A 20,038-nucleotide genomic window follows, 5' to 3' on the forward strand; every position below is an offset into this window, starting at 1 on the left:
ATGGTTACTGATTTGACTAGGACCTTCTGCAACCTAACACATAGTTAGCATTCTCCCCACTCTCCAAGTCAAATGACTATTTGGAGCTACATTTCCAGGCATCGCAAATAGAGAGGAGGTTTGTACTCCATCTAAAAGACGTTCAAGGTTTTGGCTTGCAACATATGCAAACGCCCCTGTGAGACCGGACTGTGTAGTTAATTGCTTGAAGGAAGTTATTAGCTGTACCTGTGGCTGGGCGGGGCTACGGGGTAACCGATGTCTGGAGAGCTCCTGGCTGCATCCCTGGGGGTGGAGGTGGAGCAAGTGACCTTTCAGTGCTGCATGAAGGATGGACTGGAGGTACACCTGTGTGGGTGGGGTTGATAGGTACTTGCTCATGACACAGCTGCCCTTTTCCCACTTGGGAGCTTCCTCAAAATGGAGCGGGGGCCTTCTCCACTGCTCCAGAAGTTATGGAGGTGAGTGGATCTTGAAATTCTTTGTGCTTGTGGCTGGGATCCAAGAAATGGTCAGGCAAAAACGACGAGAGAAAAAGAAGAGGGGGAGGTCTCCAGTTTCTCTCAGAGAACTGGATTTTTTTCCCTGATTTTTTACAACTTACTGGCCTGTTGTGGCCCAACAAATTAAAGCATAGTGTCAGTCATACAGGTGTGCCGAAAGCTGGCAAAGAGTGATCAGAAGGGAGAGAGGCTGTATTACATCCTCATCCTCATAGGGGAAAAAAACAACCCTGCAACATTTTTGGGTAGCCAGTTTGTGAATCTCTTGAATGGGCTCTTGGCTCCTTTTCTTCCAATGTGTTGTATTTTTCCCATAGCTGGGGGAGGGTGTGTGTGGTAATAACAGGGGACGGGGGCAATTTCTTAGCAGCTGAAACTCTAGGGAATTGAAGGTTGCCAACCAACTAGTAGCCCCAGGGAGAGAAATCACACACTTTTGCCTGAAGACTGGTTTGTGGCAGGGGGTGAGGGTGGGGGTTGTTTGTTTTTTGGTGGTCAGCTTTTTTTGGTGTGTATAAGACCTTAAGTCAATGTTTGGAACTGCAGAGAATTTCAGATGTTCCTTTTATGTGCTAAATTTAAATGGCCTTGCTTTTCCAACGAGGAGAGGTTATGATGATTGATTTTTTTAAAAAAGAAGCTTCTACCTTAGCCTTTCTAGATGAGCATCCCTCCAGGATTTTAAGAAGCTGTTTTTCATCCTGTCTTGTGGTGCCAGTTTACGTGTTAAACAAACATGGCAGAGTGTTCGCCATTTGTGGATGGCGAAAGGACTTGAAGCTCATTCTGCTTTCCTGGCTCACGTATTTTTACATTCGGCCAGAAATACATATTCGCCACATGCATGTTACTGCTTCCTGGTGTATTGATCAGACTTGGGCAGACTTCTGGCTTGTGGAATCAACTTCTGGTGGTGGTTGTTTTTTTTCTGGAATCCCAAGATCAACCAAACAGAGCCTGGTGCAATAGCCATGTCTGCTTAGAAATAGGGATGTACAGTTTGTGTAAAATCCATTCCATCTGAGTTTCAGGGATTATCCGCAGCCTTTTGTTCCACTGTCAGCTCTTCAATGGAATTGGGGGAGGGTGTCTGAATTTGTGCAAATTCACACTTCTGTAAATGCACACTTGTGCAAATTTGCACTGGTGAAAATGCACAACCCATCTGCATTTTCACACTTTAGCCTATGGTGGAAATGTGCATTTTTTGCTGGGTTTTTTTTTTTTTTTAAATCTGTGTATTTTTCTATTACTACATTTGCACGAAATTCTGGACAGCTAAAAAAACAGTCCATGGAACCTGCCTGACTTGGGGAAAAGCTGGTCTATTGCAGAAGTCATAGGTCAGATTCATAAAAATCCAAACTTATTTGATTCTTTTGTGGATTTCTCTGACACCCCTACTTAGAAGTAAAGACTTCTGAGCCTGGGAAGTTTTATGGGTATCAGAACTGAAGGCAGCCCACAGTCCTTTCACATGCAACACCTCACCTGGTTGCCCCGAGCTTTCTTCATTTTAGCACTATAATTTAGGGGGGGAGTGGTTTTGTTGCTGCTCCTGTTAAACAATCGAGAGTTGGAAATCCTTGCCAATCCACAGAAAATCACCCAGATATCTTAGCAGTACATCTACAGTACTTTTGTGAATTCCTGCAAACAATGTAATGTGTGAAATGACCCTTTGTCTTGCTATTACAAAGGCCACTCATGATAGTTCAGGGCCAAAAGTGGAAAATCAACTGGCCCCCCTTCCTGCTAATTTAATAAGTGGCTATGCACAAGGATAAATTGAGAGCCAATGCGGTATAGTGATGAAAAGTGTCAGCTTAGGACAGGGGAGACCAGTTCAAGCTTAGGACAGGTTCAAATCCCCTCTCACCCAAAGTCGCTCAGTGGGATTCATGGACGAGTTGTTTTCTCTTATCCCAGCCTACCTTGTAGGGTTGTTGTGAGCATAAAATGGGAATGGAGAGAGCATCATGTACACAGCTGTGGCCTCCTTGGAGGAAAGGCAGAATATAGATGTTGGAGGTAATAAATTCAATAATAGATTCATTAAAATAAATAATCAAGAGTGATAGCAGAAAAACTAGAGTCTTGTAGCCCCGTTTAAAGTTTAAAGATTGCTGTGGACCAGGGGTTACTTTGTAAGAAGCATGAAGTGTTAACTGAAGTCAACCTTATCTAACCTTGCGCACTCCAGATGTGTAGGACTACAATGCCTATCATCCATGGCTGGGCTGGCTGGGGGTGATGGGAGCAGTACTCCAACTATTGGAGGGTGCCAGGTTGGGGTAGGCTGACCCAAGTAGATAGCCAGGACTCTAATGCAAAGACAAATAAGGCAGGGGGTTTTAACACAGCAAAATGAAAGTGTGTTATGTAGAGCACAAACAAATACAAAAGGTGTGTTGTTTTTTAATGGCCTCAGTGTTGAATTCCAAATGTGACATTTTAAAATGTTTTGAAATTCAAAAAGTTGAACATGTTTGGTAAATTTCAAACTGGTGAAAAAATTAATTTAGCCTCTTCTGTATAAAGGATAGACTTGAATTAGTGCAATTTATTATGTAAATGCACATCATTTATGAAATGTATGTAAACTTTACATATTTGACTCATAAGAACTTACAAAATAACACTTCCTTACAGCTTTCACCTTTGCAAAATCTGAAAAACTGGATAAGTATATTTATAAACTGCATTTTCCTATTCTCAGTGGCAGCTCTTGGGCTGAGACAGTTTACCCTTAAACTGCAATAGTAACTGTCTCATTGAATTGCGGCCTTTTTTTCTGTATGTGCTGTGCACAATTACCATTATTTTTACATTACGAGAACCTTTGGTTGAAATAATCAATGCTGAATTTGTTAGGAAACTGATCCTTGGCTCTGCTTTCCTATAGATACAAGTATTACATTCTATCATTCTTGTGTGTGACTATCACGTCCTACTCTTACATCTACATGGTGAAAGGGAAGCAAATCAAAACTGAAACTGAGCGGAAATCTTCAGAAAATCCATTTCCATTTAAGCTTTTGCCAGATGAAAAATACAAGTCCATGTTCCAATTTGATGGGATTTGGTAAGTTCTCTCTGTACAACTTTGCTTTTAAGAGCATTTAAATTAGAAAGGGGAAAGGAGACTAGGGGGGACTCCGTGAGCAATTTACTCTAAGCTGGCTACATTTGGAGGTCATTAGGGATGTATGATGATGTGGCCATCCAGCAGCCACCCCAGAACTTAACAGGGAAAAAACGGATTTCCTGCTTAAAGTCTGATTCATTTCTTTAAGTTGAGTTCTCCTCCGTATAATTGCTGTGTGCCCCAACCCCCACATTGACCTCAGGTATGCTAGTCCTGCCCAGGGGTGTGCCTTTCACCCTGACCCCAGTCAAGGGGTGTTCCCTGTGTGTTTCTCATCCCTGCACAAACCAATTAGTGTCTACTCAGAAGTAACTCCCATTGTGGTCAGTGAGGCTTCTCCCCTGAATGCCCACATCAGAACTTACAGAGATTCCCCTCAATTGAAATGGCACAATTTAAAGCCCAAATTCCCTAAAGGCTGTAAAGCGCGATCTTGAGTCTCCAATTCTCTTCTGTTTGGTTAATTGCCTTAGGAAGTAACTACTTCGATCCTTTGCTATGGAGATCCTGCACAGCATCATGGGGGCTGGTTTCCTGTCTTTGTGTTTACTACTGTCTTTCCCACAACGAACGCGTTAGTGTCTTCTCAGAAGTAACTCCCCTTGTACTGAATAAGGCTTGCCCTCTGAATGCCCACATCAGAATTTACAGAGATCTCCCAGAATTGAATACAGAGTTTAAAGCACTGATTCCCTGTAGCCTGTAAAGCACTTTACCGAACCTCCAATTCTCTGTGGCTTGGTTTATTGCCTTAGGAAGTAACTACTTCACACCTTCATTATAGAGGTCCTGCAGTTAGAAAGGGGCTGGTTTCCCATCCCTGTGTCCCCCCTCCTCTTTCCCAGCACAAGCATATGTGTGTCTACTCAGAAGTAACTCTCATTGTGCTCAGTGGGGCTTGTGCCTGAAATGCTGGTAAATCTGGAGCTTCAGGAGAAAGGGCGGAGAGGGGGGAGCCTCTCTTATTGGTTGAGCACCCTGCCAGTCAGATGATGTTCACCCTAACCCCCAACCCCACCAGGAAGTATGTTCTGTGAAGTGATTTTCATTGGTGTGGAGCCCTCACTCATGGAGCCCTGCATGGACCAAAATGGAGCAAAGCTGATTCCTTTAAAAAAAAAATCCGGTACTCCCCATTCGCTTCTCCTTCCATTGACATGGAGACAAGGCCCAGGTTAACTCCATTCTTCCAAACTGTTCAGATAAAATATTGGTTATAGCTGTAAAATCAAGTCAGGGCATTACCGGAATTGAAGATGAATAATATGGTGTAACTTTGTTGAGATAAGAATCATCATTCTGATTGTCCCAGTGCAAACTTTAACACATATTTTTAACCTGATTCAACTAGTAAGACTTCCAGTTATACTTTAAATATACAGATATGAACTGATGGTGTTTGCAGATTTCTCCTGATCGTAAAATGGTTTGCTCAGATACCTTAGGGAAAGAGGAAAAAATATATCCCCAAGTATTTAATTCAACATCTAACCCAGAATTACCATTTATGGATAAGTACTGAACTTTGTTAAGTAATGTAGTCACGGACTTGGAAATGTACTTGAATGGTCACCATTGCAGCTGGGGTGAATAGCACTGATAAATGCCTTGCCAGTTTTTGTGTGTTTCTTCCTACAACCATTCAGAATTTCGACCCAGAACTGTCACTTGAGGCACAGGTGGACTTGGAGGCATGGGCCACCTTTTATCAGCTCAAGCTGATCATACCAACTATGCCCTTATCTGGACAGAGATAACCTAGCTACAGTTATCCTTGCTCTGATAACCTCTCATCTGGATTACCACAATGTGGTATATGTTATATGTGGAGCTGCCTTTGAAAATGGTCCAGAAACTTCAGCTGGTCCAAAACAGGGCAGTAAGATTAATGGGGACTAGCCAAAGTGATCATATTATGCCAGTACTTTTCCAGCTACACTGGCTGCCAGTGCATTTCTGAGCCCAAATCAAAGCGCTGATATTAACACTGAAAGCCCTAAACAGCTTGAGGCCAGATTATCTGAAGGATCATCTCCTCCCATATGTAGCTGCCTGGACCCTAAGATCCAGCTTCAGCAGTCCTTCTCTGGGAGCCCCTGCCAAAGGAAGTGAGGGCCTTTTCTGCTGTGGCACCCCAGTTGTGGAATGAGCTTCCTAGAGAGTCTTGCCTGGAGCCTATGAAGAACTTTATTTTCCCAGGCATTTTAGCCTTTTAGTTCTGTTGTTTTAAATCTGCTATTGTATTTTACATCTCTGCATTGCTGTTAGGTTTTATTTTGGTTGTGCTTTTATACTGCAGTTTTAAGCTTTTATATTGTATATTGTATTTTATGTTGTATTTTGTTACTTTAATTATTGGGTACTGCCTAGAGTGCTTCAGTTACTGGGTGGTATAGAAATGTAATAAATAAATAAATAATTGAGCAAATGTGATCAATTCATCTGCTAAACCAAATGTGATAAATTTATCTGAGAAAAAGGCAGCCTTGTCAATGTATGCCAATAAAAGTTACTGGCCTGCTAAGAGCCTAGCAGTAGTCTGTGTTTCCATGGTGGCTGTAGAGGAAAGAAAGGCCCCTTTGTGGCCAGCACTGAAAGACAGGATACCAGCCTCTTAGCAAGCTTTAAAAAAAAACAAAAAAGCTTTCCACCAAAGAGGCTGGGGGAGGAGGAACAGAACTGAAGCACCAACTGCCTTCTTCTGCAGCCATCACCAAAACCAAGCAGACAGGTGGAGATCCATCCTTCCTCCACCAGGTCACTTGTTCACCTGCATGGAATCCTATGTGCTCACCTGCAAGGAATTTGTGGTCACCCGTGGCTATCGCACAAGCTGTGAAAGACAAAACTGCTGCAAGGACCTATTCATACTGAGGATAAAAATAAATAAAATACTATGCAGATGTGCCCTGTGAAATCTGGTCTTGTGATACCAAGACACTGCTATTCATCTCCAATACTAGATTTAAATTATTGGTTTAATATTCCTGCCTGGTTACAATACTGGACAAGATCAGCTATATATTCTGTTATCTTTATACTGGCAAAACCACCAAACTCCATCAGGGAATCCATCACCTGTCCTTGGCAATAGCTCAAGTGAGGAGGTTTCAGTGTGAACAAGATGGCTAGGACTAATGTTAGGTTTCAAGACCTTGGCCAGCAACCCTGGAGCTACAGAACTAACAAGCTCCTCCAGCAGAGGCTGAGAGAAACTGGCAGGCTTTTATAGTCAGGCCAGGAGAGTCACTCTGGAAACTCCACCCCTTCAGGTGCTGCATCTGGCTGTTAAAGGGCCAGCAGCCTTTTCTTGAAGGCGTTGACTTCTCCTAGGGAATGACGGTTGGTGAAGAGGGGAGCCAGTTGGGGACTCCTCCCTGGGGTCTCCCTGTTCACTGGAAGAGCCCAAAGTTCACTCCTCAGAGTCAGAAGGTAGCAACACCTCCTCGGGGTTGTATGGACAAGATATGGGATCCGAGGCAGTGGACCCTACTTCGGAAGGACCAGGATCTTGTTGTGATGCCTCTCCAGAGTCACTGTCACTGGAGGCTTCAGTCTCTGAGGGACTCCAGTCCTGGGCCATGATAGAAACATATTCTAAGTGGCAGTCCAAAGACTGGGCTGGATTTAGCCTCTGACTACAGCAAAAAAGATGCTATTGCATACTCTGTATTCTCTATGTAATTACTAATGGGTTGGATCTAGGTTTAGGTGCATGCAACTGGGCTGGTAGAAATGGATTTCTCTGCCCTCCCCCCCCCCATGGTAGCCCCTACACCCCCTGAAAAGGCTATATAGAGGGTCAGGGGACCCTGCTGAACAGGGTAAACTGTAGAGTAGGATGGGGGAGAAAGGATCCTGAAAATCTGGCAGAAGCATCTTCTATGAGAGGAGCCCTTATGTCAACAGAAGGCAGATCATGGATCCCAACACATTGTTTTAAAATCAATTCAATTCAATACAATTAAGGTGCAATCCTATGACTGTTTAGACAAAAAAAAATCCTACAACCCCTAGCATGCTGGTTGGGGAATGCTGGGAGTTGCTGGCCTTTTTTCTGTTGAAACATGGATAGGATTGCGCCCTTAGAGCACAGTCCTATGCATGTTTAGACAGAAAAAAGGCCTACAACTCCCAGCATTCCCTAGCCAGCTATGGTTGTTGGAGAATGCTCAGAGTTGTAGGACTTCTTTCTGTCTAAACATGCATAGGATTGTGCCCTTAGTCACTTATACAGTCTATCTCTCCTATACAAAGGCAAACCATCTCAATCTCTGCCCTGCCATTTTGCATTAAAAAACAAACAAAAACAAAAAACAACCAGTTTGGATCCTGGTCTACAGAAAATCTGGGATATGCACACAAGCGAATGATCTCCTGTTGTATCTTCATTAATTTTGGCAGTAGTGGTTTGTCATTGCATTTGATGGAATAAGGAAATATATGTACTGGTTTTTCTATGATGGATAAAAAGGGTATGATGGAGTCATTGCAATTATGAGATTTAAGGGTCAATATATATTTTATTTATTAATATATTACCATTGCAAAAGACCTGTCTTTACCCTTAGGAATTTACCATTTAAAATCTGATACATGGAGGAAGAGGGAGATAGAGGCAAGGTGAAGAAGAGAATATGCATTTATTTCAGGTATTGTATAGACTTAGTTGGAGTAGGGTAAAGGCATAATCCTATGCATGTTTAGACAGAAAAAAAAAAATCCTACAAGTCCCAGCATTCCCTAGCCAGCCATATTGGCTGGGGAATGCTGGGATTTGTAGGAATTGTTTTGTGTCTAAACATGCATAGGATTGTGCCCTAAGAGGCTGTGCCAAAGCCTTCATGTGAAAGTGGTTTTTCAGGAGGGAACATACTTTTTCGTTATGAATATATGATTTAAAGCTCAGTGTAGCCACCCCGTTTAAGTTCCTTGCCATTCTCATTCTCATAATCATAGTGGCTAAAAGGAGCTTGGGGTTTTTAATAAAGGATGAAAATGCACACCTCACAAATGTGGTTGGAGCCCTAGAACTCCACACACAACCCCTCTATACATATTGTGACAAATCCCTATATTCTAATTAACTCAATAGTGTCCCCTAGAATGTCTGCTAAGTTGGCAGCATGTCAGGATGCCTGAATAAGCTTATCTTGTCTCTTTCTTCCCCAATATGCATCCAGAATGTAAGCTGTTTGCACAGTGGTTTGTCCAGATAGAACTGGCCAGCTCTTATAGAGTCTTTATGTAGGTGGGACCATACACTGAGTAATCTTCTGATTTGCTGGCTGGCGGACTGACATCCAAAATGGAAGGCATGACATTATCAGACAAAATAACAGCCAGTCTCTGTTTGGGGGGCCAGCTTTTACAAAACTCCGACTCCCATAAAAGTAAGAGTTTTCTCACTCCTTGAAGCCTTCCATATAACATCTGATCAGAGGCCAAGATGCTTCCTCTCTCTCTCTCTCTCTCTCTCTCTCTCTCTCTCAGACCATCCTCTCTGTATATACTCTGGAACTTAAGACTCTACTCAAGTAGGTGACTAGCTAAGGGTGCAATCTTATGCATGTTTATCCAGAAAAATCTCTTACAACTCTCAGCATTTCCCAGCCAGTATGGCTGGTTGGAGCATTGACATGCTTGGTTTTAATTGGAATTCTCTGTGTGTGTGATTTGTTGCCTTCCCTTGTTGCCCCCCACTCCACAAACTCCTTTTCATATTTGGACTTTAGACTGTGTTGTTTAAAAAAGGAATTTCTTCCAACCTGCCTCCCCCCTCTTCCCTATGTGAAGGACCACACTGTTACAAAGCTACCACTTGTGATTTTAGGATTTTCACAAGGTTTTTGTTGAGTTCTGTGTTTCTGTGCCATGGGCAAAAAAGTCCAAAGTGCCTTTCTTTTTCATTTTTACAAGAGCTGGGCTGAAGGAAGGAGACCTTGGCAACAGGGCTGAGAAACTCCCCATGGAGGGAGTGTCAGCAACCTGTAAGCAATCCTTTCTCTTTCTGGGGAGGCCTTGTAAAGAAAGGATCCACAGTAGTATATTTATTTATTTATTTAAATTTATTAATCATCCATCTGGCTGGTCACCCAGCCATCCTGAGTGATGTACGGAGTGTATAATAAAACAATTTAAAACAATAAAATTCTACAGTAAAAACATCATATTTCTAAAAATACCCTAACCCACCCCAAACGCCTGAACAACCACGTTTTTAATGCCCTGTGGAAGCTCATTAAAGAGGGGGCACAGCGGAGTTCCCTAGGGAGGGAGGGAGTTCCACAGAGTGGGGGCCACCACAGAGAAGGCCCTCTCCCTCGTCCCTACCAGTCTAGCTGTGAAGGGCTCCTTGGAGGCCTCTCTCAGTCTAATCCAGTAGCCAAGTCCAGACACAGACAAAGGGATTCTTTTCAAAGCTTTATTCCTCTTTTACAACTTAACAACTCTACTGTTAGCAACTAGATATGAGCAGCACAGTACCTATGCCCTAAGTTGGAACAGTTGGTCCCCATTTGAAAGGGAATCACTGGCAGACCCCTGAACTTAAGGGCTAGGGAGAGTCCCTCACCTTTTCCCTTGGATCCTCTGGGCGCAGCCATTGTTTGCGCACCAACCAGGCACTACGCCTCCTTTCCACACCCTCCATTTGGCGCCGCTGTCTGCGTCAGCGTCGTGCGTCCATCAAGTCTGCTTCCCACACTCTGTCACTCCCAGGACTGCTATCTAAGCTAGGAATGCCAGTGGGAGGAATCTCCATCAGCTGTTCGCCCTGGGAAAGAGGAGCGCACTCCTCTCCCAGGAGTGACTCCTCTTCCTCAGAATCAGAACTACTCTGGGATTCTATGGGCTCAGTGTCCACCCTGACACTAGCAGTCCTGGTTGATGGGACAAAGAGAAGGTCATCAAAGGCTGATCTTGTTAAGCGGCCTGTCTGGTGTTGCTGGAGGTGCTCCTTAAGACAGGCCAGGCTGAACTATATAGGGTTTTAAAGGTCAAAATCAACACCTTGAATTTGACCCGGAAAACAACTGGTAACCAGGTGCAACTCCTTCAGCATTGGAGTGATGTGATCTCACCAGCAGCTGCCTTTAATCAGGCGAGCCACTGCGTTCTGTGCCAGCTGCAGCTTCCCTCACCCACCCACGTTATCCCACACCCACCCACCTACGCATGCACACACACACTCAATCCTTCCCCCCAAATTTTTTTATTGTGAGTTTTAACAAAACAAAAACAACAAAACCAAAAAATAACAAAATAAAAAATACAACAACATATTCTAAAATTCTCAGTTCCAACTATTACAATATTCAAGAAAAAAAGAAAAGAAAAAAAGAGAAAAAAATAGGTTACACATACACTTCAGTAAAAGCAGACAAAATATCCACATATAAGTCCATCAGCAAGTTATGCCTATATACCACTCTTTCAAATGTTGCTAGTGTTGATAAGTCTTCAGTCCATTGCATTATAGGTGGTGGGCTTTTATCCTTCCAATATCGTAGTATCAGTCTTTTAGCAACCAAAAGGGCACGAAAATCCATTTACGCTGACCATGTGTTTAATTCCAAGAAGCAGGTAAGTAATTTAAAAGAACATTTACATCAGTGATTAAAGAGCTTTCCAATACAAACTTTATCCATATAATAACTTCCTTCCAAAAGGAGGCAATCATTGGGCATTTCCAAAACATATGAATAAGAGAAGCATTGACTGTATTACACCTCCAACAATTAGCCAAATTTGACAAGCCTTCATTAAAAAGACATTGTGTCATCCAATAGACATGAAACAAAAGTTTTTGCTGAATAAGGCGTAACCAAAGATCCATTGAAATGTCTGATACAATCTACTGATTAAACAAAATAGGACGTTCCAATTCCCTGTTCCATTCCTGCTGTAAACCACTTGTATCATGTTTACTCATTGATAATAAATGTTTATAAACATTAATTGTAGGTCGATATATCTGATCAGCTTCAATACATATTTCCAGTAGTGAAGGAAACTCCGAAGAAGTAAAAGCAGCAGGACTGAATCTAGATACCAAATAGAGGATATGCCTGATCTCATCTGATCTTGGAAGCTAAGCAGGGTCAGCCCTGGTTAGTACTTGGATGGGAGCCTGCCTGGGAATCAGGCTTCCTGCATTGAGCAGGGGGTTGGACACGATGGTCTTGTAGGCCCCTTCCAACCCTATGAGTCTATGAAATGTTTCAATCGCAAATATTGCCATTCCACTGTAGCAGGCAAATCAAATTGATCTCGCAAAATTGAAATTAACAAAAACTCATCATCGACCCCTACTAATTGATCCAGGGTAAAGATCATTTTATCTGTCCAGGTCCACCATAAAAACATTTTCTTACCAATTCTTAAATCTAGCTTTCCCCATAAAGTCAATTTAGCATGGGAACATGGATCAAACTGTAACTGACGTGACAATATACACCAAACTTCTCTAACTGCCAAAACTGTGGGAAGAGCAGAGCTCTGTCTACCTTGATATGCCGAGAACCTCATGCCATCCATTTAAAGAGAGGCTCCAGACAAGAGGATTCCAACACTGACCAAGGTGGAAAATCTAATCTGAGTGGAAAAGACCAACATTTAGTAGAGGTCAGCGAATAGGCCCAATGGTACATAGTTACATTCGGAAAACTGAACCCACTTTCATTAATTGGAAGTTGCATCCTTTCTAAAGATATTCTTGGTGGAGAGGAACCCCAGAAGAATTTATGAAAGAAAACATTAAGTTTTTTGGAAATATTTGCCAGGTATAAGTATAGGGATCCCACATATAACATAAAAAATTCAAGGTATGGTATTCATCTTAAGTGTATTCACCTGATGCCATAAACTCAACTTTAAAGATGCCCATCTATCTATATCTCATGAAACATCATTAATCAACTTGTTTAAATTTAACCTAATCATTCAAGATACATCTCTAGGAATAATTATTCCCAAGTAAGTAATAGACTCTGAGCACCGTCGAAATTGCCAATTGGCTGATACACTAGAGTATACCCTATCTCCAATCGGCATTATTTCCGACTTTGACCAATTAATTGAACAGCTGGACAATTCACCAATCAATTTCATCAAAGCTGGAACCGACGACTGGAGTCTCGAGATAAACGGCAAAAGATCCTCAGCATAAAGGCTAATTTTAAATTCTAAACTAAAATGAACAAATCCATGAATACTATTATTTTGTCTAATAGCACACACCAGGGGTTCCAAACATAAATTGAATATCAATAGGGAAAATGGGCAACCTTGTCTGTTATCCCGCCCAAATTAAAAAAAGAAGAAGAAGCTGAAAATAAACCGTTAGTCATTACTCTCGCTTTACCTTTCCCACCGAGGCGGTACCTATTTATCTACTTGCAATTTCTTGCTTTCGAACTGCTAGGTTGGCAGAAGCTGGGACTGAAGACGGGAGCTCATTCCGTCATGCAGCACTCGGGTCTCGAACTGCTGACCTGCCAACCTTCCAGTCTGCAGTTCAGCGTCATAACCACTAAGCCACCGCGGTCCCTGAATAAAATTTTAACCCATTTCAAAAATTCTATAGGAAAACCAAAATTAGTCAGTGTAATAAACATGAATTTCCAATGAAGGCCTTTTCTGCATCCAAGGAAAAGATGGCTGCCTGGTCAGTTCTTTCAGAGTTTAAAGCAACTAAATCAACAACTAATCTAAGATTATCAGCCCCCTGTCTCTTTTTAATAAATCCCACCTGGTCTGGTCTAACCAATACAGTCATGATTTGTTGTAATCTATTGACCAAGATTGCTGTTAATATTTTGATATCTACGTTAATTAATGATATATGTTGATAGTTAGTACAATAGGTATGGTCCTTTCCTGGCTTAGGAATCACAGAAATATAAGCATCATTTAACGATGAAGAAAAGAAGCCCGCTTCGAAAATATGATTATAGAGGCAATACAACTTTGGGGCTAAAAATCTAGAGAATGTTTTATATCATTCAATTGGAAATCCATCTGGTCCAGGTGATTTCCCGGTATTCATTTTCATTATTGCACTCATAATTTCCTCTAAACACAGAGGAGCTAACACTCAATCCTTTTTAAACAACAGGTGCTTTTGTTTAAGAGAAGTGTTCAATGCAAGTGAGTAAAAGGAACAGTGAAATTTGCTAAGCAATGATTTTACATTCAGCTGTTCAAGTTGATTCTAGTAGTTCAGGTAAAAAGCGTTTGTTGTTTTGTTTAGGATTTCTAACTTTGAAGGGTGGTGTGTGGGTGTGTGTTTAACAGAATGGTATTCCTTTTAATTACATATGTAGATATGAATGTATTTACTTGTATTCAGTCCATGTTTTGTTAAGCTGTATATTGTGTGGGTTTTATGTAAGAGAGTTTTTAAACTTGTATACTTCGTTTTGCTGTAGGCAGCCCCTGCCTGAAGGAGGAGACTTTTTTCTGAAACATCAGGCTGGTAAAGCGCATAATAAATAGGCACTGTTGTGATTTTGTCACTTGCTTTTCTCTTTTGATCAGAGTGCCACCCTGTTGTTGTTTGAGTGGATAAAACTAGCTAGAAATTATTTGCTTAGCATTGCATCTGAACCTGGGATCCCAGTTTGTTTCTCTCAAACCAGCCATGATTTCTTTGGTTTACAAATCCTGGCTTGTTTGAGAGAAACAAAGCAGGATCTCTGGTTTGTATGTAACACCATGCAAACCATTTTTGGTTTGTTTATCCACTCGCATGAGCAGGAACAACAAAACAGGAGCAAACAGGCTGCATACACCAACACGCAGTTTGTTCATGGTAAGCCAAAATGTCTTGGCTTACCATTCTGTATGAATGCAGCCCCTATCATATGGTGCTTCTTCTTTCCTGCAGGCAAATAAGCCCTCTGAGATGCTAGGAGTAATGCAACTGTTAGCCTTCCTTCTTCCAAGATTATTGTACCGGGGTTACTGGTTGTACTTTCTTTAAGTCCTGTGTTCCTTAATTAGGGATGTCAGAGAAATCCATAATGGAACCAAATGAGTTCAGATTTTCATTAATACAACCTGCAGATTCCGCAGCAAACCAGCTTACCCCTGTTGGTCGGATTCCTCTCACTTGCAGACTGGTTTTTTAAGTTTCCCAAATTTTGTGCAAATCTCATCGTAGAAAAATACGCAAAATAAAAAAGCCCAGCCCAAAAAATGTGCATTTCCACCATAGGCTAAAGTAGGAAAATGTGTATTTGGGGGGAAGTTGCACATTTGTGCAACTGTGAATTTGTGCAAATTTGGAAACAAAAAAGATCCAATTCTGTCGATGGGTGGATGATGGAATGAAAGGTGCCTGACAATCTGTGAAACACAGATGGAATGGATTTTACACAATCCATACGTCCAAAGTTCCATTAGGTATTGGGTTTATTGTTTTTAAAAATCTGTAGCAAATAACCCTGGAGCCAGGAGGCTCTTCGCACTGTGGGGTGATTGCAAGGCATACTCACAGTGGGCTAGTGGGTGCACCACCTCACTCTGCAACTCACAAATAGATCAATCAGACGTTAAGCATTTGTGACATGACAGCTTCCCTTTGAAGCATGCAGGCTTTTCTTTGTTTCTTTTTTTAACACACACAAAATCAGTAGTGGAAGGACCCCTGTATTGGCCCCAGGAGCATAGCCAAGTCATTTGTAGTGTCAGAGGGGCCTAGAGATCCATAATGCTTGCTTAAGTTCATTATTGTTGCAATTCCCTTGCTAGTGAGCCTCTGAGCATGTGAAGATGAGTAAAAGGCCGATAACAACCCCAGCACATTCCATACTAATGAGGTGAGTGTCTAATCAAGATGTGCCTGGAGAGCAAAGTTTGTTTATCTTAGGTAGCTGTGCTTGAGAACCAGACACTTCTAGTCTATGCTGGGAATGAATGCTAGGGGTGCTTGCTAGTGTTATGCCGCCTTATTGCTAACATGTATGCTATAAAACCCATTGTACCGCATGGCTCTGGGTTCAGAGAAGCTGTCTGATCCAACCATTGGGTACACTTGTGTGCTGTAAGTTACTCAATAAACTGTCTCCTTGTAAGTAAACCTGGGTCTGATCTATCACTATCTTGGCACCTCTAAATTGAGAGGTCATGCCCATGGCCAGAGCAACACAACCCCCTCCCCAAACTGGTAGTGTTTCGAACTCCATCTGCCAAGATCTGCTCCCTGGAGATTCCCCCTGGCTCAAGGGTGGATTTCTAAAGATCATTGTCACCCTTATAATGCCCAAAGGCACAATCCTATACATGTTTAAACAGTAAAAAAGGCCTACAACTCCCAACATGCCCCAGTCAGCATGGCTGGCTGGGGCATGCTGGGAGCTGTAGGCCTTTTTTGTATTTGAAGATGTATAGCTTGCACACTAAGTGATGCTAGAAAAATGGCCCTTTAGCTATTATGATTATAAGCAGGGCGGGATGATTCCAGGGGGATGAGGGGTAACTTTACAGCAATGATGAATCATCTATGGCCCTCCACCATACCTGACCATGTTGGATGCAAGTTGGTGTCCGACAATATCTGGAGGATCAAAGGTTCCCCACCCCTTTTTTACACTGATCTTTAAAAGATCTGCCCTTAACTTACCCTTCATCCCTTTCAAATATCATGTTATAATTGCTGTTATCATAACTTAACAAATAATTTTGCGGGGATGGATTTCAGGCTCATTTAAGTTTGAAAGGGGGCAAAAATACAAACCACGTACAAAATAGAAATGTGGGCACAGACCCCGAATATACAGATTATCCCTGCTTCCCCATCTGTCTTTTCAAGACAAAGTATTTGTTTAAGAGAACAGTTCATTATAAGTAGATAAAAGCTTCTCAAGTTAAAAATAACAATTCTGATTTGACTTGGACCATTCCAATGCTAACAAGTATGTGACACTAAAATACATACTTATGTGGGTTTATAGCAAGAAGTTTGGATAAAGACATTTCTGCTGGTTATGAGGAAACTGGTGAAGGTTTCTATTCATTTAGCCCCACCTGGAAATGTGGCAGCCCCAGCAAACAGGAAAGGTTGGTTACACCTTTACTGGATTGAATAACATCCTCAGTTCATTTGATAAATGATCCTACTGGAGAAAATATACCTGCTCTATAAAGAAGCATTCATTAGGAAATGAACAGGTGGTGTAATGTATTTTCCTCGTAAATAAAAGGGGCATATTGTGTGTGGTGGCTCCTTGTCAATTAATGCCTCTCCGCTGCGTTTGCTGATAAGATTCCAATGATTCCAATGATACGTACAAGTGATAAGACACTTGTACGTATTCAGAATTAACTGCTGAATTGTATACATGTCAACTCAGTAGTCAGTCTCTCTGCATTAAATAGTTTTTAATCATAGTAAGTGTGTTTAGGATTGCAGCCTAAATTGCAAAAGAAGACATTATTTTTGGAAGTATTTGTTTGATGTTACTTTGTTATACCTTATAACTATTATTATATACCTACTGTCCAATATATACCTGTCCAATCTCATAACAAATATTCTATGTAGCTAATTGTATCAACTGGCTGACAGAGTGGATAAAATAACCTTGTTTGACTATTGCCCAGTTTGAAGAGGTCTCATTGCAGATCATAGTTTGAGGTTTGAGTACCTCAAGTCCACCACAAATAAATGAAATGTTATATCAGAAAACGTGCTTAATGTATGGACTAAATACAAGGTTGAGATTTACGTCCACCAAAATCAATACTTGTGTCCATATTTAGATGATCCAAAATTTGAGCCATGATCAGTCTTCCAGATCTGAAGAGAAAACTATGTCTATTGATACATAGAGATCTCAGTGCACAATAAAGTACTACCTTATAGCAACCTTCCCCAACCTGGTGCCCTTCAGATGTTTTATTTATTTATATACTGCCCAATAGCCGAAGCTCTCTGGGTGGTTCACAAAATTAAAACCACAAAAATACAACAGAAAATACAATATTAAAAATAATAGATTAAAACTACAGAATAAAAATACAACCAGAGAAAAACCTAGCAGCAGCGCAAATAGTTAAAATACAATAGCAGATTTAAGAGAGCAGAGCTAAAAAAAACTGGAATGCTAAAAGGATAAAAATGCCTGGGAAAATAAAAAGGTCTTCACCTGGCACCAGAAAGAGTACGTTGTATTCCAAATCCTATCAGCTCCAGCAAGCATGGCCAATGGATCGGAGTTGTAGTCCAAAATATCTGGAGGATACCAGGTTGGGGAAGACTGTGTTAAAGTGAAGCAAAAAAAACATGATTTGCAGAGAAATCCTATGCATGTTATTTTAAAGTAATCCCCACTGTGGTCAGTGGGACCTATTCCCAGTAAGCATATACATGGTTGCAGTTTTAATCCATCTTCAAAATCTTAAATGCTTTTTAGAGATCTAATACACAAATAAGAGAGGAAAGTACCTTTGAGAAAATGTTGCTAAATGATATTAACCATCTTATCTAAAATATGCACATTAATTCTAAACTATGAATGTGAAATGGAGCAGCCCGAAGATTATATGGTTGTTTGAGCTCAAGATATAAGAGATTACACATGTATCCAGCCTTGAGAAATTCACTTGGGTTAACTTGGGTCATGCTTTTTCTTTGAACATGAATATCATGGATAATTGCTTTAAATTATGCCAAGGTCATGCATAACTTCAGAAATCCTACTGCTGTAGAATATCGATAGCTCAGTCTGCTGATAATGAAAACAAAAGTGGCTTGTTCGTATTTGATAAAATTGTTCTTTTAGCCCAAATTCTTTGGGGCTGGGGGAATTTAAATTGTACTAAAGAAGATCCTGGAGTACTCAATTCAGTTTGATCCGTTATTCCTTCTGACGTAAACCAATGATATGATTCACCATAACAATGGAGAGTTAACATTATATATGGTTACTGTGGCATGAATCCATTATGTAAAATACAAGAGACTAGGTTGACCCCAGATTTAGTTATACTTAGAGTAGACCCATTGAAATATATGGGATTAAGGGCGCAATTCTATCAATTGCACCCTTGGTGATCGGAAGCCCCCGAACTCAGAGGCTTCCAATCATCCAATGCAGCGTGGGAGGAGGGGCAGAGGCAATCTTCTAGCGATAGCACTTTGGAGGGGAAAGGAAGGAGGCTGGAACTGCAAGAGGCTCAGGATAACTCGTATCCTGGCCTCTCCAGTCTCCTCTTCTCCCCACCCACTGGAATGCCCTCTTCCCCACCCCGGTCGATTTTCTGACATTGGAGGCCAGCCAGCACAGTTCTTTCTGAGGTCAGAGTGCTGTCTCTGATCTCGGAAAGGGGAATCCCCACTATCCTGTGGCCCTTCAGACAATGTCTAGGGTGGCTGCCTCCAAACTCAGAGGCGACCGCCTATCCAATGCAGGGCAAGAGCAGCGCAGAGGGAGTCTTCCCCTCCGTGCTTCAGCTGCGCTGCATCCACAGCTAGACAGCTGATTTTGGCTGTCTAGCTGCCAGAAGTTGAAACCGGGGCGGGGGGGGGGCAACGCCAGACGACGCATAGGAAGCTTCGGAAAGGCACTTCTCTCCTCCTCGCCCTGGCCTGCCCCCCGGAACACCCCATTTTTGCTGTTCCACGGTGCTCTTCCAAGTGCAGAGCGAGGGGCCAATCCACGCTGCCCACAAAGCAGCACGGGAGAGAGGGTGGAAGTCGGTTCTCAGGGAACTGACAGAGCACAGGCTCCAAGGTCAGTTCCCAGGAACCGACCTATCCTATGGCCTTCTAGCTGCTGACTAGTGGCTGTAAGATTGCGCCCTAAGTTAGTCAGGGCTAATTTAATTCCTGTTGATTGGAATGGTCTGCTCCAAGTATGACTAAATCTGTAACGAATCCACTGCCTGGAACTCCAACTGTAAGAGAGTGCCAGAGGTGGTGAAAGAATGCTGTGCTTATGGCTAAATTAGTATGTTGCACTCAAGTGAGAAGGAAAAGACCCATAATGGAATAAGTAAAATGCTGGGGGAAATATGGAGGTTGTTTTTAGGATTGTAAAGTAGCTTGGTTCTAAGATCTGATGTAGCCAGGCTTGGTTTTTACAAAGAACAACTTAAGGATAGAATTAGCAAGCTGCATCTTGGTGAAATTTCTCAGGGTTTGGAGAATGGCTAGGGAAAGTCAATGGTTATGCCCAGACCAACAGCACAAAAGTTTGTACTTCTTTAGTGGATGGGACAGAACATGTAGTGCAAACAAGGATAAATCAGAAAATACAACTCCGGTTGTTTAACCTCCTTGTAAATCTTACCCTCTCTAGATGCATCATGAGGGTTTGCAAGTTGCAACATGCTTTGAAAATCTTAATACTGAAAAACAAACTGGGGACGTAGCAGGATGACA

At 41.8% G+C, this 20,038-nt stretch overlaps 1 protein-coding gene across 1 annotated transcript in view; it reads left to right on the top strand.

Annotated features, from left to right (window-relative positions):
• Positions 1-257: 257 nt before the first annotated feature.
• Positions 258-20,038, top strand: part of B4GALNT2 (beta-1,4-N-acetyl-galactosaminyltransferase 2 (SID blood group)) — a 66,669-nt gene continuing 46,888 nt past the window's right edge. Inside the window, exons 1-2 of the mRNA XM_084804814.1 lie at positions 258-461; positions 3,409-3,588. Of these exons, the coding sequence (XP_084660940.1) occupies positions 421-461; positions 3,409-3,588 (221 nt within the window). The 5' untranslated portion in view covers positions 258-420. The remainder of the gene's footprint in view (positions 462-3,408; positions 3,589-20,038) is intronic.

The sequence above is a fragment of the Heloderma suspectum genome, chromosome 6, assembly GCF_057233095.1.
Source record: "Heloderma suspectum isolate Gila_16-S chromosome 6, 16-S_ref, whole genome shotgun sequence".
Classification (NCBI taxonomy): Eukaryota; Metazoa; Chordata; class Lepidosauria; order Squamata; family Helodermatidae; genus Heloderma; species Heloderma suspectum.